The sequence below is a fragment of the Spermophilus citellus genome (assembly GCF_964194105.1).
Source record: "Spermophilus citellus genome assembly, chromosome: 3".
Classification (NCBI taxonomy): domain Eukaryota; kingdom Metazoa; phylum Chordata; class Mammalia; order Rodentia; family Sciuridae; genus Spermophilus; species Spermophilus citellus.
In genome coordinates this window covers 218,064,702-218,089,607 of record NC_138184.1, presented here as the reverse complement: position 1 = coordinate 218,089,607, position 24,906 = coordinate 218,064,702, and the positions used below count along the sequence as shown (strand labels likewise).

The following is a 24,906-nucleotide window of genomic DNA, read 5'->3' as shown; positions in this document are numbered from 1 at the left end:
AAGAACCATGCAAACAAAACCATGGACAAACGTATCAAAACCAAACTTCTGAACATCAGGTTACCCATGCTGTAGAATATGATAATATCACCCAATTCTTTGAATTTCCTCTGAGTTATATGCAAAAAATATATATAGAAATCTATTACAAAAATATGTATCTGTCAGTTGACAGGTTAACTGGTATTTTCTTCAATTTTTCTGAAAATGAAAAATTGTTTTTCACCTGATTTTTAAAAGAGTCCAGTCATCATAGTCATTTACTTTCATAATGTCTGGGAAAGTCAAAGCAATGCCAAGATTCGCCAGATCTATATTTGTTTTGTTTTCATGTAGAAGCATCTTGTTTTAGCTGAAATAACTCTTGAAGAGTTAGCAAATGGAAATATTGTTAATTTTGATACAAAAAAATTTTTTGGTAGTACTTGGGCTCAAACCCAGGGCCCCACCACATGCTAGGCAAGCACTCTACCACTGCTCTACAATGAGAGCCTACTACAAAATACTTTTTATAAAATCCTTTTACGTTATCATGGAATATATTTACATATTACATATGTACATACATACATACCAAGCTGTGGAGTTGCTATAGATATGGCTTATGCAGTTTATAGAAAATATCCTACTGATCACATGATCTGAAGTCAATCCTGATGGTCAAACCAATCATCTAGGTCAGATTCACATCTCAAAGACTAACTTCATTTTCAATTCAAATAATGTATTAGAATATGTATTTTGAGATTTTTTTTAAACTTGGAAACAAATTATCAAATGCATCTTATAAACATAATTATTTAAAAAGCAGTAACATTTAAAATGATATCAAAACAAATAGAATAAGGGTGGGGATATAGATCAGTGGTAGAGTGCTTACTTAGCATGTCAGAGGCCTGGGTTCAATGCCCAGCACAGCAACAAAAAAAAAAAAAAAAAAACTAATAAAATGTTTGTTTTTTTGTCCTAAAAGCAAGAATAAGCTTATTGGCTTTCTCATTACTTAAACCATAATAATAAAATATAACATATCATTAAAACAAACATTATTTATGAATTAGTCTATAAATTAGACAGTATTTCTTCAGTAAGTGTGTCTATGTGAAAACTTTGTTTTTCAGCTTTTAGGAACAGGTAAAGAAGAATTGTATATAAAAATTCCAGAGTAACTCTAATCAATTGTTTGAAAATCATCATTCAAACTATTTCCTATAAGCCAGATGCAGTGTCACACACCTGTAATCTCAGCGGCTCAGGAGGCTGAGGCAGATGGATCTCAAGTTCAGAGCCAGCCTCAGCAACTTGGTGAAGACCTAAACAACTCAGAAAGACCCTGTCTCTAAATTAAATATAAAATAGGGCTGGGGTTGTGGCTCAGTGGTTGAGTGCCCCTGAGTTCAATCCCCAGTACCAAATATTTATATAAATATAAATATATATAATATATATATATATATATATATATATATACTATATATTTAAAGGAAAAGAAAAATAAAGTGTCGTTAAAAAAGAATCAATTCAGCAACTAAAGCATAATTTTATTTTTGTTGATAAGAGACAACATTATGCTTACTAAAAGATGAAATAGGTCAGAATTGAAGAATATATGTATTTCAAAATAGAATCTAGTCTAAGTGTGCCATCCCAGATAGGCTAGGTCATGAGGCAGTGACCAACAACAAAGGTGCATGACTTAAAAGAGCAAAGGCTTGGGGCTGGGGTTGTGGCTCAGTGGTAGAAGCTCACCTAGCACATGTGAGGCCCTGGGTTCGATCCTCAGCACCACCTTAAAATAAAGGTATTGTGTCCAACTAAAACTAAAAAGTAAATATTTTTTTAAAAAAGAGCAAAGGCTCATTTTTAACCTAAGCTATATTTCCATCATGGCTGGAAGAAAAGGAGCAGACTCTCATAATCTCTCCGGAGCTCACGCTGACAGAGCAGTAACTCTCATCTTCAGAGAGGAAAGAGAACACTGGAGTTTACTAAGGGCAATTAACTGCACTAGCCAGAAGGTGACACTTTGCTTCTGCTCATAACTGTCAGCCAGAAAGAGTCACATGGCCTTGCCCAATCCCACCATCAGGGAAAGAAACAGGAAATACTTCACTGTTTCAGTGATTATCACTATACATTTTGATCTTTATTGGACAACACACCAAATTTAAATAAAATTATGTATGACTGTTTTTGAAGGTAATTCTAGTGTAATTCTAGGAAGGTTCCTAAAAATAATCCATATTACATCTATAATTAACAGTGTCACTAACCTCCTCTACTTCAGCTGTCCAAAGCTCTGCTTTTATTTCCAGATAATGACACATCCTGTGGATAAATACTGAGGATAGATGGAAAGAACTGTTTATATTTAAATTTCTGGAAAAAAAACCCTGGCAGTTCAATACTTTATTCCATGCTGTCTTTCCTTTGTTCTCACCAGATTCTTCTTCAATAACTGTGCATTGCTTCATGGAGGAACATTTTCCACAGAGAATGATGAATAATGAAATCACGTATAGCAGATGCTTTCCACTTCACCACAACCAAGAGTAAGAAGTATATTTACTCCATGATTCAATGCATGCATGCATATTGTTTCATGAAACAATAATTATCCACACTACATGCAACACACTCTGATATTCCCTACTATACTGTTTTTTAATTCTGATCTTGGCCTATTGAATTGATTTCATTATCAACTTATAAAGAGAAAGTTTTATTTTCATTCACAGTTTTAGAGGTTTCAGCCCATGACTGCTTGGCCCCATCGCTTTGGGCCTATGGCAAGGCAGCACATCATGCAGGGAGCATGTGGAGGCACAAAGAGCCAATTTGCCTCATAGCTTAGATGGGGAAAAGGAAGTGGAAGGAACTGGGGTCACATTATCCCCTTCAAGAGAATTGTGTTAATCAACTTTTCATCACTATGACCAAAATACCTAACAAGAACAACTGAGAGAAGGAAAAAGTTTATTTAGGGCTCACATTCCAAAGGTTCAGTCCAAAGTCAGTCAGCTCCATTGCTCTGGGCTTGAGGTAAGAGAGAACATCATGGCAGAGGAAAGCTATTCAGCTCATGACAGCTAGGAAGCAGGGGGAGAGAGAGAGTTCTGCTCACCAGGGACAAAACGTAAACCCCAAAGGCATGCCCCTGGTGACCTGCTTTCTCCTCCCACACCCTACCTGCCTATTACTGCCCAGTACAGTAGTTCTTCCAAAGTGTTAATCCACCAAATGGAGATACCTCATATACAAACCCTAACAGGCTCACTCTCAATGACCTAAGAGCTCCCACTAGGCCTCACCTCATAAAGGTCCCACTACTTCCCAACAGCAACTAGCTGGGGACTAAGCCTTTAACACAAAGAGCCAATTCACCTCATAGCTTGGATGGGGAAAAGGAAGTGGAAGGAACTGGAGTCACATTATCCCCTTGGCAGACATTCCAGATCCAAACTATAGTACCAACTCATGATTCCTAGCCCACCAATGAAAACCATAGATGACTGAAAACAGAAATAAATAAGGCAATATCTAAGTATAAAGCAATTTCTGACTACAATAAGTATTCTTAAAGAAGTATTGACTTGGAGGTACAAGTGGGTGAGCCAAGGTCTGGTGTAGTCAACGTCCACAGAAAGCTAAATTTTATTCTATTACATAGTTTTTCCACCTGTAATAGCCCAACTTTCCTCTTAGTCAGTAACAATCTTTGGACAATTTCATAGGCTTGCTACTTCTAACTCCATGACAGGCCAAAAAATGTTTCCTACAGATATCAGGTCCTGATCCCTGGAATCTTCAAAGTTTATACTATATTGTAAAAGGGTCTTTAAATATGTAGTTGAATTAAGGATCTTGAGATGGAGAGAGTGTCTTAGATTATCAGGTGGGTCCTAGATGCAATCACATGTAACCTTATAAAAGGAAAGCAATAGGAGATCTAACACACACAGAGGAACAAGCAATGAGAAGAGGGGGCCAAGCAAGGTTTGAAGATGCTGAATTTGAATACTGAAGTGATATAGTCACAAGCCAATGAATTCCAGAGGCCACCAGAAGCTGGAAGAGTCAAAGAAAGAATTCTCCCCTGGAGTCTGGAGGGAGCACAGTCCTGTCAACATCTTGACTTTGGACCAGTTATGTTATATTTGAACTTAGAACCTCCAGAAATGTGAGGAATAAATTTCTGTTGTATTGTCAAGTTCATGGTATTTTGTTACAGTAGCCTCAGAAAACTAATAAGAACCATGTGAACTTGACTCAATGAGAGTCACAATAGAAAGCACCTCAAATAAACAACCATCTGTAACTCTTTATAACTTCTGCTATGATTTGGATATGGTTTGAGTGTGTCCTCAAGGGTTCATGTGTGGAAATGTACTCCTCATTGTGAGATATTAAGATGGTAGAAACGTAATTCAACTATAGATATTTAGAGGGGAAGCCGTTAGGAAATAAACCTTAGGATTAGATAAGGCCATCACAGAGGAGTCCCCATAATTGAATAGTGGTGGTTTTATAATAAGAGAAACCAGAAAATACAGGCAGACACATACATGTACCCTGTCTCCAGCCATGTGATGCCCTGTACCATCCTGAGACTCTAACACCAGAGGTGGGCCCTCACCTTTGGAACAGAACCATAAGCCAAAATTAACCTCTTTTTTATTTATAATTTAAGGAATATGTTACATTGGGTTGTTAACAACAGAAAATGAACTAATACACCTTGATATTCTTCAGGAAACATTTGTGGTAATTTTTGGAAATTCATCAAACATGTTGTTAACACAAATAATAAATAGGCCAAAATGAAAAAAAAAAAAAGAAACAAGGATAGATATATAACAACAAGGTTTATGTGACCATAAACTCCATAACTACAGGTTTTACATTTGTGGATTCAACCAACTATGGATCCAAAACCTTTGGAAAAAAATATTGTTTCTGTAATGAACATAGACATTTTTCCTGTCATCATTTCCTAAACAATACAGTATAACAACTCTTTACATAGCTTTTACATTAAATTAGATATCTTAAGCAAACTAGAGATGATTTAAAGTATATAGGAAGCTGAGACTACTGTGGGAGGTCAAGCCCAGAGGCCCAGGCTCACAGTAGGCCCAGTCCACCCCTCCCCCTGTGGGGAAGATACCTGCCAGAGCCTAGCTTCTGGTGCAGGACCACCCCTTCCAACCAGCAGACTACAGGGGGAGGTCAAGCCCGACAGCCCAGATCTACCCATGCTGACTTGCACAGGACCCAGGTCCAGGATACAGTAGCATACATTGAGGGACACCAGCAGGGTCTGGAAGCCCAACATCAAGGTGAGGTACAGACAATCTGCACAGGTACTACAAGAATATAGGGAAGAAACTGTAATATCTCAGATCCACATTGTAAGAAAGAAAGACACATAGACAACATGAAAAAACAAGGGAGGAAAGTGCCACAAACAAACCAGGACACTATAATAACAGAACCCATGGAGAGTGAAGTTGATGAAATGTCATAGAAGGAGTTCAGAAGGTTCATAATTAAAATGATCTGTGAATTAAAGAATGACCTAAATGAGCAAATACAGGCAAAAATTGATCACTCCAACAATGAGATAAGAGAGCAAATACAGTAGCAAAAGATTACTTCGAAAGAGAGATAGAGACTCTGAAAAAAACAGTCAGAAATCCTTGAATTGAAAGATATAATAAATCAAAGAAACTCAATAGAAAGCATAACCAACAGACTAGATAACTTGGAAGAAAGAACATCAGATAATGAAGACAAAGTATACAATCTGGAAAATAAAACTGATCACACAGTGAAGATAGTAAGAAACCATGAACCAAACATCCAAGAACTATGGGACAGCATCAAAAGACCAAATCTAAGAGTTATTAGGATAGAGGAAGGCACAGAGTGTCAAACTGAAGGAATGCACAATCTCATCAATGAGATAATATCAGAAAATTTCCCAAGCATGAAGAATGAATTGGAAAACCAAATACAAGAGGCTTACAGGACACCAAATGTACAAAATTACAACAGATCTACAACAAGGCTCATTATAATAAAAATGCCTAGCATACAGAATAAGAAGAGAATCTTTTTTTATGTAAAATTGCATTATAATTCTTTTTTTATTGATTATTTAAAGCATTACATAGCTCATGATATATCATCTTTCATACATTTGACTCAAATTGTGTTTTGAACTCCCATTTTCACCCCAAATACAGATTGCAGAATCACATCTGTTACATATTCACATTTTTACATAATGCCATATTAGTGACTGTTGTATTCTGCTACCTTTCCTATCCCCTACTATCCCCCCTCCCCTCCCCTCCCCTCCCATCTTCCCTCTCTACCTCCCCTGCTGTTGTTCAATGCTCTCCCTTTTTTTCCCTCCCCCTTGCCCCTCATAACCTCTTATAATTTTATGTATCATTGAAGGTCTCCTGCTGTTTCCATGTGCTTTCCCTTCTCTCTCCGTTTCTCTCCCCCCATTCGTCTTTGTTTACTGTAGTCTTTTCCTCATGCTCTTCCTTCCTGTTCTGTTCTTAGTTGTTCTCTTTATATCAAAGCAGACATTTGGCATTTGTTTTTTAGGGCTTGGCTAGCTTCGCTTAGCATAATCTGCAATGGAGGAAGGATAGCATCTTCAACAAATGGTGCTGGGAAAATTGGAAATCCATATGCAAAAAAATGAAATTGAATCCCTTTCTCTCGCCATCCACAAAAATTAACTCAAAATGGATCAGGGAGCTAGATATCAAATCAGAGACACTGCGTCTGATAGAAGAAAAAGTTGGCTACGATCTACATATTGTGGGGTCGGGCTCCAAATCCCTTAATAGGACACCCATAGCCCAAGAGTTAACAACAAGAATAAACAAATGGGACTTACTTAAACTAAAAAGTTTTTTTCTCAGCAAGAGAAACAATAAAAGAGGTAAATAGAGAGCCTACATCCTGGGAACAAATTTTTACCCCCCACACCTCCGATAGAGCCCTAATATCCAGAATGTACAAAGAACTAAAAAAATTAAACAATAAGATAACAAATAACCCAATTAACAAATGGGCCAAGGACCTGAACAGACACTCCTCAGAGGAGGACATACAATCAATCAACAAGTACATGAAAAAATGCTCACCATCTCTAGCAATCAGAGAAATGCAAATCAAAACCACCCTAAGATACCATCTCACTCCAGTAAGATTGGCAGCCATTATGAAGTCAAACAACAATAAGTGTTGGCGGGGATGTGGGGAAAAGGGTACACTTATACACTGCTGGTGGGGCTGCAAAATGGTGAGGCCAATTTGGAAAGCAGTATGGAGATTCCTGGGAAAGCTGGGAATGGATCCACCATTTGACCCAGCTATCGCACTTCTCAGACTATTCCCTGAGGACCTTAAAAAGGCGCTCTATAGGGATACGGCTGCATCAATGATTATAGCGGCACAATTCACAATAGCTAGACTGTGGAACCAATCTAGATGCCCCTCAATAGATTAATGGATAAAAAAAATGTGGCATCTATACACAATGGAGTATTATGCAGCACTAAGAAAAGAAGAGAATCTTAAAAGTAGTAAGAGAGAGGCATCAGATCACATATGGGGGAGACCAATTCATATCTCAACAGATTTTCAACACAGATCCTCACAGCCAGGAAATCATGAAACAACATACACCAAGCTCTGGAAGAAAATGGGTGCCAACCAAGAATCTTATATATAGCAAAACTAAGCTTTAGATTTAATGACAAAATTAAAACCTTCCATGATAAACAAAAGTTAAATGAATTTACAACTAGAAAGCCTGCACTACAGAACATCCTCAGAAAAATATTCTAAGAAGAGGAAATGAAAAACAATGATGAAAATCAACAGAAGGAGGTATTACACTAAAGGAAAGTCTAATCATAGGAGAAACCAAGTCACGTTAAATAACAAAAATGGCTGGGAATACAAATCATGTCTCAATAATAACCATCAGTATTAATGACCTAAACTCACCAATCAAAAGACAGAGACTAGCAGATTGGGTAAAAAAGAAAAAAAGAAAGAAAAAGACCCAACAAGATGCTGCCTTCAAGAGACTCATCTCATAGGAAAAGACATCCATAGACGGAAGGTGAAGGGTTGGGAAAAATCATACCACTCACATGGACTGCAGAAACAAGCAGGGGTTTCCATCCTCATATCAAATAAACTAGACTTCAAACTAAAGTCAATTAAAAAGGATAAAGAAGGACACTACATACTGCTTAAGGGAACTATACACCAACAAGACTTAACGATTATAAATATATATGCCCCAAACAATGGAGCATCTACGTTCATCAAACAAACTCTTCTCAAGTTCAAGAGTCAAATTGACCACAGCAAAATAATTTGGGGTGACTTTAACACACCTCTTTCATCACTAAATAGATCTTCCAAACAAAAGCTGAACAAAGAAACTATAGAAAATAATAATTCAATCAATAACTTAGACTTAACTGACATATATAGAATATTTCATCCTTCAACAAGAGAATACATTTTCTTCTCAGCAGCACATGGATCCTTCTCTAAAATAGACCATATACTATGCTACAAAGCAACTCTTGGCAAATATAAAAAAGTAGAGATACTACCCTGCATTCTATCAGATCAAAATGGAATGAAATTAGAAATCAATGATAAAATAAAAAATAAAATCCACTCCAACACTTGGAGACTAAATAATGTGTTACTGAATGAACAATTGGTTGCAGAAGACATCAAGGAGGAGGTTAAAAAAAATTTAGAGGTGAATGAGAACACAGATACAACATATCGAAATCTCTGGGACACTTATGAAAGCAGTTCTAAGAGGAAAGTTCGTTGCATGGAGATCATGCCTTAAAAGAAGAAAAAGTCAACAAATAAATTACTTAACATTACATCTCAAAGCCCTAGAAAAAAGAATAACAAATCAACACCCAAAGCAGCAGAATACAGGAAATAACTAAAATCAAAGATGAAACTGAGACAAAAGAAACAATTGAAAAAATTGACAGAGGGCTCAGGATGTGGCTCAAGTGATAGCGCGCTAGCCTCGCACGTGCGAGGCACTGGGTTCAATGCTCAGCACCACATAAAAATAAATAAGTGAAATAAAATAAAGGTATTGTGCCCAAATACATCTAAAAAATAAATATTTTAAAAAATTGACAGAACAAAAACTTGGGTCTTTGAAAAAATAAATAAAATTGACAGACCCTTAGCCATGCTAACAAAGAGGAGAGAGAAAACTCAGATCACTAACAGACATGATGAAAAAGGAAATATCACAACAGACACTACAGAAATACAAAATAAAATTAGAAATTATTTTGAAAACTTATACTCCAATAAAACAGAAAATATCAAAGGTATCGACAAATTTCTAGAGTCATATAATTTGCCCAAATTGAATCAGGATGATATACACAGTTTAAACAGATCAATTTCAAGTGATGAATAGAAGATGCCATCAAAGGTCTACCAGCCAAGAAAAGCCCAGAACTGGATGGATACACAGCCAAGTTCTACAAGACCTTTAAAGAAGAATTAATAACAATACTCTTCAATTTATTTCAGGAAATAGAGAGGGAGCACTTCCAAATTCATTTCTATAAGACCAATATCATCCTAATTCCAAAACCAGGCAAAGAAACATCAAAAAAAAACACTTCAGATCAATATCTCTAATGAACATGGATGTAAAAAATTCTCAATAAAATTCTGGCAAATCACATACAAAAACATATCAAAAGGGCTTGGGATGTGGCTCAAGCAGTAGTGTGCTCGCCTGGCCTGCGTGTGGCCTGGGTTCGGTCCACAACACCACATACAAATAAAGATGTTGTGTTCGCCGAAAACTAAAAAATAAATATTTTTTTTAAATTCTCTCTCTCTCTCTCTCTCTCTCTCTCTCTCTCAAAAAAAAAAAAAATATCAAAAAGATTGTGCACCATGATCAAGTGGGGTTCATCCCAGGGATGCAAGGTTGGTTTAACATCCAGAAATCAATAAATGTAATTCATCACATCAATAGACTTAAAGATAAGAATAATATGATCATATCATTAGATGCAGAAAAAGCATTTGACAAAATACAGCACTAGAAAAACTAGGGATAACAGGAACATATCTCAACATCATAAAAGCTATCTATGCTAAGCCCCAGGCCAACATCATTCTAAATGGAGAAAAATTGAAAGCATTCCCTGTAAAAACTGGAACAAGACAGGGATGCTCTCTTTCGACACTTCTATTTAACATAGTTCTTGAAACACTGGCCAGAGCAACTAGACAGATGAAAGAAATTAAAGGGATACACATAGGAAAAGAAGAACTAAAATTGGCACTATTTGCTGATGTATGATTCTATACCTAGAAGACCCTAAAAGTTCCACAAGAAAACTTCTATAACTAGTAAATTAATTCAGCAAAGTAGCATGATTTAAAATCAACACCCATATATCAAAGGCATTTCTGTATATCAGTGACAAATCATCAGAAAGGGAAATGAGAAAAACTACCCCATTTACAATAGCCTCAAAACACACACACACACAAAAAATACTTGGGAATCAACTTAACTAAACAAGTTAAAAAATGAAAATTACAGAACCCTAAAGAAAGAAGTCAAAGAAGACCTTAGAAGATGAAAAGATCTACCTTGCTCTTGGATAGGCAGAATTAATATTATCAAAATGGCCATACTTCTAAAAGCACTATACAGATTTAATGCAATTCCAATCAAAATCCCAATGAAATTCCTCATAGAAATACAAAAAGCAATCATGAAATTCATCTGGCAAAATAAGAGACCCAGAATAGCTAAAGCAATCCTTAGCAGGAAGAGTGAAGCAGGTGGCATCACTATACCAGATCTTACACTACACTTCAGAGCGATAGTAACAAAAACAGCATGGTATTGGCACCAAAACAGACTGGTAGACCAATGGTACAGAATAGAAGACACAGAGACTAACCCACAAAATTACAATTATCTTATATTAGACAAAGGTGCCAAAAACACGCACTGGGGAAAAGATAGCCTCTTCAACTGGTGCTGGGAAAACTGGAAATCCATATGCAACAAAATGAAATTAAACCCCTAAACTCTCACCATGCACAAAACTCAACTCAAAATGGATCAAGGACTTAGGAATACAACCAGAGACCCTGCATCTAATAGAAGAAAAAGTAGGCCTTAATCTCCATAATGTTGGATTAGGCCCCAACTTCCTTAATAAGACTCCTATGGCACAAGAATTAAAATCAAGAATCAGTAAATGGGATGGACTCAGACTAAAAAGTTTCTTCTCAGCAAAAGAAACAATCAGTGAAGTGAATAGATAGCCTACATCTTGGGAGCAAATCTTTACATGTCACATATCAGATAAAGCACTAATCTCTAGGGTATATAAAGAATTCAAAAAGCTAAGCACCCAAAAAAAAAAACAAATAACCCAATCAATAAATGGGCCAAGGACCTGAGCAGACACTTCTCAGAAGATGATATACAATCAATCAATAAATATATGAAAAAATGTTCGTCATCACTAGCAATTAGAGAAATGCAAATCAAAACCACTCTATATTTCATAATCTCACTCCAGTCAGAATGGCAGCTATTATGAAGACAAACAGCAATAAGTGTTGGTGAGGATGTGGGGAAAAGGTACACTCATACACTGCTGGTGGGTCTGAAAATTGGTGCAGTCAATATGGAAAGTAGTATGGAGATTTCTTGGAAAATTAGGAATAGAACCACCATTTGACCCAGCTATCCCTCTCCTCGGTCTATCCCCAAAGGACTTAAAAACAGCATAATACAGGGACACAGCCACATCAATGTTTATAGCAGCACAATTCATAATAGCTAAACTGTGGAACCAACCTAGATGCCCTTCAGTAGATGGATTTTAAAAATGTGGCATATATACACAATGGAATATTACTCAGCAATAAAAATAAAATCATGGCATTTACAGGTAAATGAATGGAGCTAGAGAAGATAACGCTAAGTGAAGTTAGCCAATCCCAAAAAAAACAAATGCCTAATGTTTTCTTTGATATAGGGAGGCTGATTCATAGTGGAATAGGGAGAAAGAGCATAGGAGGAATACACTCTAGATAGGGCAGAGGGGTTGGAAGGGAGGGAGGGGGCATGGGGTTATAAATGATGGTGGAATGTAAAGATCATTATTATCCAAAGTACATGTATAAAGACATGAATTGGTGTGAATACTTTGTATACAACCAGAGATATGAAAAAGTGTGCTATATATGTGTAATAAGAATTGTAATGCATTCCGCTAGAATACATAAATTTTTAAAAAGTATGTAAGAAGCTATGTGTAGGTATATGAAAATACTATATTTTATTTAAGGGACTTGAGCACCTCATGACTTGATATGGTATTTTGATATCCATGAGAAGTTCTGGAACAAAGCCCCACTGAGGGATGACTACAGACATGTATGTATGTATGTATATGTGTGTGTGTATATACACACACACATACACACACACACACCTGACTGTGTATGTGTATATGTATATATATATATTTCTTGCCAAAGTCAACTACAAATTTAGCTTTAAACTTTCTAAAAGTCAACACATAAAGGAGGTCTTGTTTATATAGCACAGTGAATTTCAGATAACACAGAAACATAAAAGACAAGGTAAAATTTTCTCCCAGAACTTCTGTAACAAAGGATATCTTTTTAGAACTGTTGTTATACATAGAATTCTCATTACCCTCAGTGTAAATATTACTATAATCCCTAGATCCAAAGTGATAAGACTGACACTGTGAATTGATAACATATCAAAACATAACTTCATAAACACAAATTCTATAGAAAGGAAGACAGTGTCAAATGAATACCTTCTTAGTATTCTACTTACTGATTTGCCTTAAATTACAGGGTAAATTTTAGAGTATTTATGAAATACTTAAATAATGCTCAGAAAATACTGTTTTCTCAACTGATCAAACATTCAGTAAGTGCTGCAGACAATGTCTATAAAATGTAGCTTGCTTGGAAGCAAATTTAGCGAGGAATGAAGTACTTAAGAGTTTCTACGATTTGCCAAGAGAGGTCTAGCTCACTACTGAGGAGACAGATAAATGCTCCATCCCCACCTCTTGAAAGAAGCTTCTGAGCCAAAGAAGGACAGATGCAGAGAACAGAGCCCCTAACCTAGCCAACAGCAGGTAGGGCGGGGGGCAGGAGAGGGGCGCCTCTGGGGATAGAGCTCAGTTGGCAGAGTCTTGCCTAGCATGCACAAGGCCCTGGGTTCAACCCCCAGCACCACCAAAGAAACAACAAAAAACCTAGCCAAGCGGGGAGCAAAGGAAGGTCTCCTGCAGTAGCTTAGAGGAAGAGTAGCGGTCGGAGGAGGGGAGTGGCACCTCAGGGGAGTGTGAAAGCCTCTAGTGTCAAGTGATGCCTTGGAACACCTAAGATCTACGTTGGATGGGGGGGACAAAGTGGAAGAAGTGGGTGACAAAAGAAACTGCATTTCATCCTCCCATCACAAAGCACACGCATCGCCATTGCTTCAGAGCTTACTGAAGCCGCTTTTTAGACATTCCCCGCAAAAACGAAACTGGCAAGTCCAGCAGAACCTTCCAGGAAAACCAACTACCCGGACCCTTCCCACCTCACCACAGTACTCCCTATAGAGGCGCTAGCGTCAGTGCGCAGGCGCTCTGCATGACCTAGAAGGCCCCTCCTGGAGAGCGAAAGCTAATAATTCCGGGTTGTTACCAGAGTTCCGCTCTAGCCTCCAAACTTCCGTTTCTCTACTGCTCCCCGTTGTAGATGCCCGGAACTGGGAAGCGGCTGGGGGCGGGCCTTCCGGCACAGGGGCGCGTGGGGGAGGCAGGTCAGGACCAGGTAAGGCTGTTGGTTACTTGTGGGGCTCTGCAGATATAGCGGTGATGACTCGGGAGGTCCTGCGGGGTCTCCAGTCCCAGGAAGAGGACCAGTCCATCTCTCTAGTGACCATTTCTCTAGGTTTCTCGTGTATCTCACAAACACCTCGGCCTTTTCCGGCTCCTGTTGGGGAATTTACCAAATGCAGGACGCCAGCGTTTTTGCTGCCGTAATTTCCTCTCCGGCGCAGTTAACTCTGTTGCAGATTAGTTAGCAGGTGCTTGGTTCGCTTTCTCTGCTCTCCAGATCGCCGACTGCATCGCAGCTTGGCGGGTGGGTGATGATTATTTTTATTACCCTTTTAGGAAAATTTTTGTGCACCACTCCACTGATCCAGATGTCGGTTGACCTGATACTACTATAGTTTCCATCCCAGGGAGGGGCGATCCAGTCAGACAGAGGGGACTCAGAGTTATTCTTACTGACTTGAATAAAGCCAACATATTCACTGCCATCCATGCCCCTACGATTTAGTAAAATAATAGGTACCGGGCACTGCGCGGTGGCGCAGGCTGGTAATCCCAGGGCTCGGGAGTCTTGGGCAGGAGGATCGCAAGTTCAAAGCCAGCCTCTGCAACTTAGCTAGACCCTGTCTCCAAAAATAAAAAGGCGGGAGATTTGGTTCAGTTATTAAGGGTCCCTGGGTTCAACCCCCCGAACCTAAAAATAAAATAATCGGTACTGGGCATTAAGAATAATAAAGCATTCCCATTGGGTTGTTTTTCTGTGATAACACGTGAGCACAGTGTGTGCATGTACCTGGGATCCCGATGAGTGAGCATTGTGCCATACATTTTGCATTGTCAGTCTCACAATTCAGAGAGGTGCCTGAGGGTCGCCATTTAGTAGGTGAGAGAACCGAGAGACTAGGAATAAGGACTACTACAAAAAGACATGGCCAGGCAAGAGTCCAACTAGCTGGTGCTTTATGCTAAGCAATAGTTTTTGAGAAACTGGAGAAGACTTTCTTCCCAGCAATAAACACACGTGCACATTTCAGCATACAACTTTAAATATTCAAAAACAGGCATATCCAGATTAAAAACTCCTGCACTTCATTTTCACCTTTGAAAAAGAAAAGTCTAATTCAAAACCAGTTATTAAAATAAAACTGATGTTTTAAATGCATCAGACTTATTGAAAGATCAGAGAATCTGGCCTTTTTGTGTTAAAAATATGGAAATTTTCTTGTGTGGACCTAAATTGTTTTGCTTAGCATATTTGAGTGTTTTTTCTCAGCCTTTTCAATTCCAGTTATTTTTTTTCTCCATACTGTAATTTTCTTTAGATCTCATTTAAAGAAAAGTACCATTTCAAAGTGACTATTTTGTATCCCCAAAGAATGGTTTTATGTGAATCAAAATATAATTTGCCTTTTATTTTAATATCAAAACAGGGTCATCATATTCTTTATCTTTTAAGAGAATTTTGAAAGATTCTATAAGGAATCATGAGGGTCCTAGAAAGGAACAAGGCTTTTGAATTTTTTAATATTTGAAGCTAGTAAAAAGCGGCAGTTTGTTTAGGACCTGTACTTATGCACAGCAAAACCTTTTATCCTGTTTGTTTTGTTTAAAAAGTATACCAAGCTCTTCTGTCATTCTCCATCAAAGATGTATACGTTGGGCTTTGTGGAGGAAAACTATAAGGCAGTGGTCATTTTCTCCCTGTTTTGCAGGTGATTCTTTGCTTCCAGTAAAGGACCTAGATTTGAAGAGGCTTATTCCCTTTTTCTGTCGTAAATTTTTTAGGATTTAGTTTTTGTTATATAACTATGTTCCAATGGATTATAATCTGACATTATTACCTATGAGTTATGTTTCCCAGTAACCTGCTTCCTTGTAAAGTGGGCATGGAGATAACAGCCTTCTGTGATAACTTAGCCTCAGTAAGTCTCTGCCTCCTCTTTGCTACCTGTCAGTTTACCAAAGTGCTGGTCCCTCCCCTTGTTTCTCTGGCTGTCTGGCTTTGTAAGTGAGGAGATCATTCCATGGAGGTACAAGTATAACAGGATGGAGATTTTCCCCCCATGATTAAGTGAGGACAAGTAATCAACAAAATGTGTGTGTGTGTGTGTGTAATAACACCAAACTTATGAAGACATTTAGAGTTTTTCCTTTTTTTTCTTTTTAGTTACTATTTATTGAGTGCCACTATCTTACTCATTTCTCAATCTTGCAAACTTTGTTTTCAGAAAAAGGGAACTCAAATCTAGAAAAGGTAGTACCTGTTGAGAATAACCCAAGTAATAAATGACAAAAGAGTCAATCCTCAAACCTAGACCTTGAGACTCCATGCTGCCTTATTTAAAAGTAAAGTGATTTGGCATTCAGACCTTGTTTTCCTGAAAACATTGTAGCAGAACAATAGTTCCCAGACTAGCTTCCAGGTTATCTATAGAAATACTGCGCAATTAAGAGTAGGAATCTATTCTGATGCTCTAAGGGTAATTATGCAAAACAAGGTAAAGTTAATGAAGAAACTATTGTTTATTAAACTGGTGTTTGGAAAAAGATTAAAGATGGAAAGAGGAGAAAAGGAATTGTTTGCAGCTTCCAAAAGTGACTTTTGGATATTTGCAAGGCCTTGAGAGGTTTATGGCACTGACTTGTTAACTATTTTTCTATTAACATTAAATTGTTAATGGCCCTTTTTTCTCATTGATAAAAACATAACCTTAGTCCTAACAGGTCCAATACCAACCAGTCTGCATCCACATAATGCAGCAAGAGTTGGGAGAGAAGTGAATGGAAAAGGAAAAAGGAAGAGCAAGGCTTGTAGGAGATGTTCAGACTTGGGGCTGGGGAAACCTTGGATCCAGCAGTTCTCTCCTTGCTGGCCTTCAGGTGGCACTATTGACCCAAGATTGCTTGGCTGGTGTTCAAAATGGTAAATGGTTTGAGGTTGACATTCTGCAATTGGTTTAAGATCAGCCTGTGTTCTTTTCATGGATCTTGAAATGGGCCTTAAAACACGTGAGTTTGTTTATTTTCTTGCAAGTGTGATTTTGAAATTTTATCAGATGAACAGAGCCCCTGCCCCTCACCTGATGTGCCTCTTTGCTTGTGTGTGGGAGCTTCTTTTCTCTGCTGGTGGCAGTTCTTTGGCATTCTTATTTCCTCCCACTCTCTTGGCATTTTCATTTTTGTACCCTTTTTGATAATCTCATCTAAATAATGTGTAATTCACCTTTAAGGATCATGTGTAAAAATTTGAATAGCTCTTTTAGCACATTGCTGTTTTAGAGTTGTTAGTTCTTCAAGATAAATATGCCTTTTTTCCTTTGGAAATCAGCTCCTTTTTTTCCCAGCTGAACTTTCCCCTAAACAGCCTTTTAGTCAGCAAAGATTCTCATCTCATTATTAGAATTTTACATAAATTGTAATATTCTGTAAGCAGTAACCCACATCTGATCTAGAATACAATGACCTTATTATTCCACCAGCAATATTCTTAATTTTTATGTATCTCCTATGTATCTTTTGATGTCCTTTTTCTTTGTCTTGTGAGAATTGACCCCTGTGACACTCTACCACCAAGCCACATTCCCAACCCTTTTTATTTTTATTTTTATTTTGAGACAGGTCTACCTCAGCCTCTCTAGTCACTGGGATTACAGGCATGTGTCATTGCAGCCAGCCTTGTCTGTTAGCTGTAATTTTTGCATATCATATTATCAGGTGTGTGTGCATGAGCGTGTTTTGCTAAGGATTGAAGGCAGGGCCTCATATTTGCTAGGGAGCTTTACTGAGCTATGTCCCTATCCTCCTGGTTATCATTCTTATACCCATTTCAATATTCTGCCTCTGAGGAAAAAGTTTTTTAGCTAGTAATAACTTAGGTAGTTTTCTAAGTAATATCACTGTTCCCAAGTGCCTTCTGTTGAGGAATAAAATGAATCTTTTGAAATGTTGATCCTTATTTGAGCTGTTGAACTTTTATTTCTGTAGGACTACTATCTTTTCCCCAAGTGGCTCTCAGTCTCTAGGCAGAATTCAATCCAGTAACCTAGAGGCCAAATGACCTCATAACTCATTAACAGTTCTCAGAGCCATCTGGTGCCCTTGAGGAGAATAGTGTTCAAAGGCCTGATAATAAAGACGACAACAGCATAATTATTTCTCTGCCATGATTGCACCTTACATGGCAAGCAGTCAGCATATTTATTTGCAGATTGCTTAGGTGGTGGTTTTTAAAGGTGTAATAACAAAACTTGTTTCCCTATCCTCTTCATCCATCCTGCAAAATAGATAAACTATAAGCAAACACCTGCTGAATCACAAAGTAGTTCTCATTTGTAAAAAGGGAAGTACATCAAAGAAATGATATTTTGTGAATACAAAATGTGAAAATTCAAAATGAAAAGCATGCAAAGGAAACAGCTGTTTGAGCTATGGATGTTTCTCAACTCCAAAGCATGTCTTGCCAATAGGTGATTCATGAGTGGCTTGCTATATCTTCATTGTCTAAAGCGTTCATTAGATAAGCTCAGAATTTCTTACACTAACCTGTTTTTCTTCTCATTTTCTGTAGGGAGTCTCCTAGCTGCTCAAGAAATGTCTTCGCTTTCAGAATATGCTTTGCGCATGACTCGTCTGAGTGCTCGGCTCTTTGGTGAAGTTGCCAGGCCAACTGATACCAAATCCATGAAAGTAGTGAAACTATTCAGTGAGCAGCCACTGGCCAAGAGGAAGGAGACTTACGACTGGTATCCAAATCACAACACATATTTTGGTCTCATGGGCACACTGCGTTTTCTTGGCCTCTACAGGTGATGACAAAAAAAAACACAAAGAGGACCCTGTGAGAGATGCTCTTAGCGTATTATCAAAAGAAAAAAGTCAGCCTTTCAGCTAATAAGGTGGCCTTCCTATCCTTATATTTCTGTGGTTCTTACAAGAGAGCCCAGATAGTTCAAAAGGTGTACTTTATGGGAACAGGTTGCTGTCAAAATATCTATGAGCAAACCAAAAAAAGAGGAAATACATGCTTGTTGGCAAACAATTAGGACTAAAACATGACTGATGTAGAATTTATAATGAGCTGTAGAGAGATTTTTAAATATTCATTAACCTAAGAACACTAAAAAGGATGCAGAGAAAAACTGGTCCAAATTCTGAGGAAGAAAACCCCAGGAATGCCACGGTTGCCCAGGCAGCAGGTTCTTGACGAACAGAGTCCCTGCCCCACACCTGATCTGCCTCTTGGAGGGTGTGTGGGAGCCTCCTTTCTCTGCTGGTGGCAGTTTTGTTGGCATTCTCTTTTCCTCCTACTCACTTCTGACATTTTGTACCTTTCTGATATATTAATTTGATCTAATTAAGCTGTAGTTCACCTTTAAGGATAACGTATCAATCACATGGGCTGTTAACACTATGCATTTGTACGTTTGGGTAAATTCAGGGAGTGAGTGCTTAGGATTAGACCTCTAGAAAGAGAAAAGATAAAATACCTATGTAATCATTTTTCCTTTTTTTGTTAAATATTTTTAGTTGTAAATGGACACGGTACCTTTATTTTATTTATTTCCTTTTTTATATGGTGCTGAGGTTTGAACACAGTGCCCCACATGTGCTAGGTAAGCGCTGTACCACTGAGCTACAACTCCAGCCCCTATGTATCATTTTTCTTTAAAATTTTTTCTTTACCAAAAAAATACATGTTCTTGTTCCAAAGAATTAAAACATTACATAATTATATAGCATTAAAATACATAGCATCTTTTTAAAGATTTAGCCTGTTTTAATTGAACTTATCTTTGGGCGACAATACAGAAATTAATTTGAGACCATTCTTTCAATTGTGATTAAAATTTTTAGTTCAGCATGATGTTCATTCCAGAGAGCTAAAGGTTGGTATATTCATTAACCCAACAGGTATATCTTAAGTTACATGTTCAGGTACTTAAGATGAGAACTAAGGGAACAGCAGTATTCAAAATGGAATTGGTTTTCTTAGTTAATATATTAGAGATTAGAGTTCATGATCTATTTTTAATGTCTGGAATTACTTGGGACTATCTCCCTTGCCATTAGTCTGAGCTCAGAAAATAAAAACTAATCTTATTAGTTTATAAAATAAAATATTGGGAGCCAGATCTGAGTACAAGATATAATCCATAACAAGATCACATTTTAATGTATCTGTTTGCAGCTGGTCTCATTTGTTTGAAGAGCAAACACCTGGCTATGTTTAGAGACAGGAAAAAATACTTAGCACTTAGTTTTCCAAGGAAAAGCAACATTATTTTCATGTATTTAGCCACTAGTTATAGTAAACGGCACCTCTAATGTAGGCCTCCTGTGGCATCAGGCAGGATTAAACTACACAGTCCCTTTAGTAAAGAAAATCTGATTCAAAGGCCTGCAGAACAGGGAGGGAAGCACAGGTTCCCAGAAATAATTGGTTCAGTTAATAGGTGCTGGGTTGTATCATAAACAGAGACAAACCTCCCTGCCTTTGTGGAGCTGTCTTTGTCTCCAGGGGTTGACAGGGATGGGGGAGGAAAGGAAGGAGGAAAAATAACAAGTAAGTAAATTATGTGATCTAGTACAAAGTTAAAAAGACAGAGCTGGCTGAGCAGGATCCAGAGTGCTGAGAGGGCCCTAGTGGGTGGGGAGAGGCCATGTTACAGCATTCAACAGGACAGTCAGGGTCAGCTACATCAAGGAGATGAGACTTGGGCAAAGGCTCAAGGATGGTGAGACCTGAGAAGAGTTTGCAAGGCAGAGGCAAGAGCAGAGCAAAGGCCCGGAGGTAGGAGCATATCTAGAATGATCCAAGAATATTGCAGGCTAAGGAAATAGTGGGGAGGCAGGAGACAGGTCACGGGGTAGGGGGTGGTCTCAGCTCCTGTGGGTGCACAGGAGGCAGGTGACAGGAGTCTGTGGGTTTTGCTCTGGATGAAAGGGGGAGCCATATGCAGGAGTCACATAATCTGACATATTTCAGAATTGCCCTGGCTGCTGTGCTGAAAATTATTTGGCATTTTTAGCTAATCCTGAAGAAGTCTGTTGTATGCTGTTCATGTTCACGGAATAAGACACTGAATTCTGTAAAGCCAATCTATTTTAAAATAGTCTAGAGAGTTGAAATTCAGGCCCAGCAAACCCTTCTAACATTTAATTCATATACCATTATTATTCATAGTTTATGGATGAGGAAACTAAGGTGTAGAGAGATAAGGTCACTTACCCAAAGTCACAGAGCGACCAAATAGTGACGCTGTGATTTGAACCCAGGTTCCAGTGGGTTCCACAGCTTACATGTGTAAGCACTATACTCTTTTGGTGTTTGGTCTTAAGATATAGGCATTTTAAACAGTTTAGTCCATATGCATAAATAGTTGTAGCTGCCTTGATTTCTATAGTATGTTTTTTGATCTGGCTTCCTTCTCCCTGAGCCTTTCCCTGCAGCCTCTTTATGTGAAGTATCTACTGCCATTAAAGCCACTTCCTCCAGACCTCTGCCCCTTGTTAGTAAATACTGATTCCTGGGGCAGTCAGGGTCTCTGTGTAGCTACTGAACTCTATACCTGATTTCTGTTCCTCTGATTGTTTAGTATTAATGTAGGGAAATCTGAAGTAGTTACTTGTGAATATCATAATTACATAGGGTTACCTGGGCTGGCCTGGAAGATCAACTGCAGTTTGTGGCATTGTTTCTATGAGGGAAAACTCACTTATAAATAAATTTTTAGAAACAAGGGGACCCTTGTACTTTATTCAACAAATTGAACATGTACCCTGAAAAGTCAAGAATCAATAACCAGAACAATCTGAGAAAACAGTGAAAGATTGGTATAGTTTTTCAATATAATAAAAAATAACAAGTTAATTATTTTTCCTTCATGCAGAGATGAGCATCAGGATTTTAAGGATGAGCAAAAGCGTCTAAAGAAGCTTCGTGGAAAGGGGAAGCCAAAGAAAGGAGAAGGGAAAAGAGCAACAAAAAAGAAGTAGTGTTGGCCCATCAAGAGAAAATTTCTTCCTCAGTGATTATGAGAAGAAAGTACTATCTTTCCATGTATTAGAGGAATGTACTCTGCCTCAGTGAAGGTTACTTGGAGAGACACAATCCTCCCTGTATTGAAGTCTAATTCAATTAAATGGTGACTGGTAGCCAGGTGTGGTGTAGCATACCTGTAATCCCCGTAATTTGGGAGGCTGAGGCAAAAGGATTGCAAGTTCCAGGCCAGCCTCAGCCACTGAGCAAGACTTTTTTCAAAATTTTAAAATATGAACAAAAATAAAGGGATGTAATTCAGTGGTAAAGTACCTCTTGGCTCAGTCCCAGGTATCAAATAAAATTGTGACTGGTTTCTTGAACACATTCAAATGCTGCAAATGTCCTTGGTTTTGTAATCTGAGGTTTTCTTGATTCTCTAATGGGATGAATACATAAACTATTGTTTAATGACTTGTTTGAGTGGGGATGGGATGTTGAGGAAGTGGAAGGAAACCTCATTAAGTGAGTGTCCTGCAGTACCCTCATCCCTCCCTCTTATCCTCCCTAAACTTCTTTCATCTTTCTGGCCACTCAGCCACTGTCTCCACCACCAAGCTCACAAACTTTATATACACCTCCACCTGCTAAGTGGGATAAAAGGCCATTATAGGAAAGGGAATATTGAGTCCCTACTGTACACAAGGTACTGGAACCTGGGTAACCCCATGATAATCCCTAACTCAGGAAACTTGCAGCCTTTGGGGGTAAGATTAATATAATTATGTACAGTTGTATTAAGTGATACAAAGGAAAAGTCTGGACTCCTGAGTGGGAATGAATGTGGATCCAGAGAGACTGCCACAGGCCCTACCTTATTAGGGAACTTAAAGAGGGCCTTCCTAAAGAAATTATTTTTAAGCTGAGCCCTGAAGGATAAATAAGATTCAGACGAAAAATTATGAGAAAAGTTTTTGAGGCAGAAAGAACACTGTAAAGCCCTAAGGTTAGAAACTGTCTTGTTAAAAATTGAAAACCAGGAACTGGTTCATGATTGGTCATAAGGAACAGAGGCCAGACAATAAAGGACTTTGCAAGTCTGTGGGAAATCTCAGATGTGACCAACTTAACTGAAGATCAATTTGTATAAGACATTATTCCTATTGGAGATGACTATTGCACATATCTGGGTAGCTAGTTCTGATTTTATTGTATTACTGAGTATCCAAAAAGATTAGAAGGGCCTCTGGTTTTATTCCTCCAAAAGTTGTCCTGAATCTTTAGCATTGTCCAGTAAGTTTTTAAAGTTTTTTTCTCAGTTGAGATAGACAGATTATATTTATGTAACAAAATTTAGCATCTTAAAAAGTATTAGAATTCAAGTGAATGCCTAGAACCTTACCACCAACCTCGAGATTGCTCCTCATCCCCAGGTTTCCTCAGGAGTATGGGCTGCTGCATTGCAAAGGCTCTACTGGGGGAAACATACAAAGCAGTATTGGCATGGGTAGTGGTGCATCTCAGATCATTTATTCATGTCATGTAGTAAGTGATACTTACCTAAGGGTATAACAATGTTCTATGTTCCCATTAACAAAGCCTGCTTAAATTTACAGGCAGACTGATGATTCTGCAAGCTGACTAATAATGACCATGAGCAGGTGCAGGACTTGAACCTTTCAAAGCTTTACTTTTTTCAGCACTCTTGATTTTATAAACAATGAAGCTCATCAATCCCATTCCTATCCAAATCTCTTGGTAAACCTGGGTATAGTAGGGCTTCAAATGGATCCAGTCAGTAGTTTTTAATAATGGTTTGAAGCATCTCAGCAGAACCAATGGCTCAGGCTGCAACAGACTGCAAAGCCAACAAACCATCTCAACCATTTTTAAGTGAGCAGTGCAGTAGTGTCAACCTGTACAACACATTGTGCTAAAGTACTTTTTAACCCATTTCCACCACTAAGGCAAAGAAAGCAAAATGCACAGGCTAGAGTCCATATAGCAGCTACTCTACCTACAGTTGTCTTTCCCTGCAACACTGAATGACTCCTGATCCCAGTACATATGTTTACACAAATATTACTTTTAAAAATGCATAATCTAGATTGTATGGCTATGGCTTATATTATAGCCTGTTTATTTAAATAAATAACTGCCAGGCAAATGATGCACACATACCCATAATCCCAGCAGCTTGGGAGGCTGAAGCAGGAGGATCGCAAGTTAAAGCCAACCTCAGCAACGCAGTGAGGCCTTAAGTAACTCGGCGAGATCCTGTCTCTAAATAAAATATTTAAAAGGGCTGGGGATGTGGCTCAGTGATTAAGCGCCTCTGGGTTCAATCCCTGGTACAAAAAAAAAAAAAAAAACCTACCTAAAACTAGGTGGTTTGTGCCTGATAGAAGTGAATTCAAACAGAAGACTGAGAATCCATTGGTTTAAAGCTCCTCTCTGAGCATATGCCATGTATGCCTGACACAACAGTTGTAGAGGATATAGAAACTAATAGATGTCGTCCATAAGACTGTGTGAATGAATGAGTGTGTGGTGTCTGTGTTTTATAAAGTATTAGCAAGAATATTTGGGAAGTTGCTTAGAAAAGTGCAGATACATTATTATTGGCCAATGCAGCTGAATCAGGTGTGGATGAATTGGGCTGAGGAACAGGGTCTTAGCCTGAACCCAGTATAACTAAGTGATTATTCTGAATTATGTCATCTTTTGAAGAAGGCAGAAGTTAGGAGAATTAGCATGATTATTGTAGAGTAACTGTACTAGATACCAACAGCAGACCTGAGTCAGGAAAAAATTAAAGAATCAGTGTACTGGTTTAGCTGATGGAAGAAAGAGCCTTCAGTGAGACTCTCATACCCTAAAACTACAAGAAGCCTTAGCAGTGTTTGATGGGAAAGTTTGTAAGTAACTGAGCAGAAGATGAGTGTGGCCACTGCTCCATGCTAAATATCAGAA

At 38.2% G+C, this 24,906-nt stretch overlaps 1 protein-coding gene and 1 pseudogene across 4 annotated transcripts; one reads left to right on the top strand and one right to left on the bottom strand.

Annotated features, from left to right (window-relative positions):
* The first annotated feature begins 13,860 nt into the window (after positions 1-13,860).
* MRPS33 (mitochondrial ribosomal protein S33) lies at positions 13,861-22,265 on the top strand. Of its 3 annotated transcripts, none has more exons than XM_081288089.1 (4): positions 13,861-13,950; positions 18,523-18,760; positions 19,539-19,567; positions 21,845-22,265. In XM_081288089.1, the coding sequence occupies exons 2-4, from the start codon at positions 18,546-18,548 to the stop codon at positions 21,883-21,885; spliced, it is 285 nt and encodes a 94-aa protein (XP_081144215.1). In that variant the 5' UTR covers positions 13,861-13,950; positions 18,523-18,545; the 3' UTR covers positions 21,886-22,265. The 3 variants fall into 3 exon arrangements, with proteins under 3 accessions (XP_081144215.1, XP_081144213.1, XP_081144214.1); XM_081288088.1 differs by lacking the exon at positions 19,539-19,567 and adding an exon at positions 17,574-17,669 and having other exon boundaries at positions 13,909-13,950; XM_081288087.1 differs by lacking the exon at positions 19,539-19,567.
* A 907-nt stretch (positions 22,266-23,172) lies between these two features.
* On the bottom strand, positions 23,173-23,758 carry LOC308645723 (ATP synthase subunit ATP5MJ, mitochondrial-like; annotated as a pseudogene). The gene has a single exon. The product of its transcript is annotated as an ATP synthase subunit ATP5MJ, mitochondrial-like (transcript).
* Between the last annotated feature and the right edge of the window lie 1,148 nt (positions 23,759-24,906).

Coding starts and splice junctions, on each gene's coding strand:
- MRPS33 (XM_081288087.1), top strand. CDS start 18,546: ATGTCTTCGCTTTCAGAATATGCTTTGCGCATGACTCGTCTGAGTGCT. Junction 18,761..21,844: donor CGTTTTCTTGGCCTCTACAG/GTGATGACAAAA, acceptor TCCTTCATGCAG/AGATGAGCATCAGGATTTTA.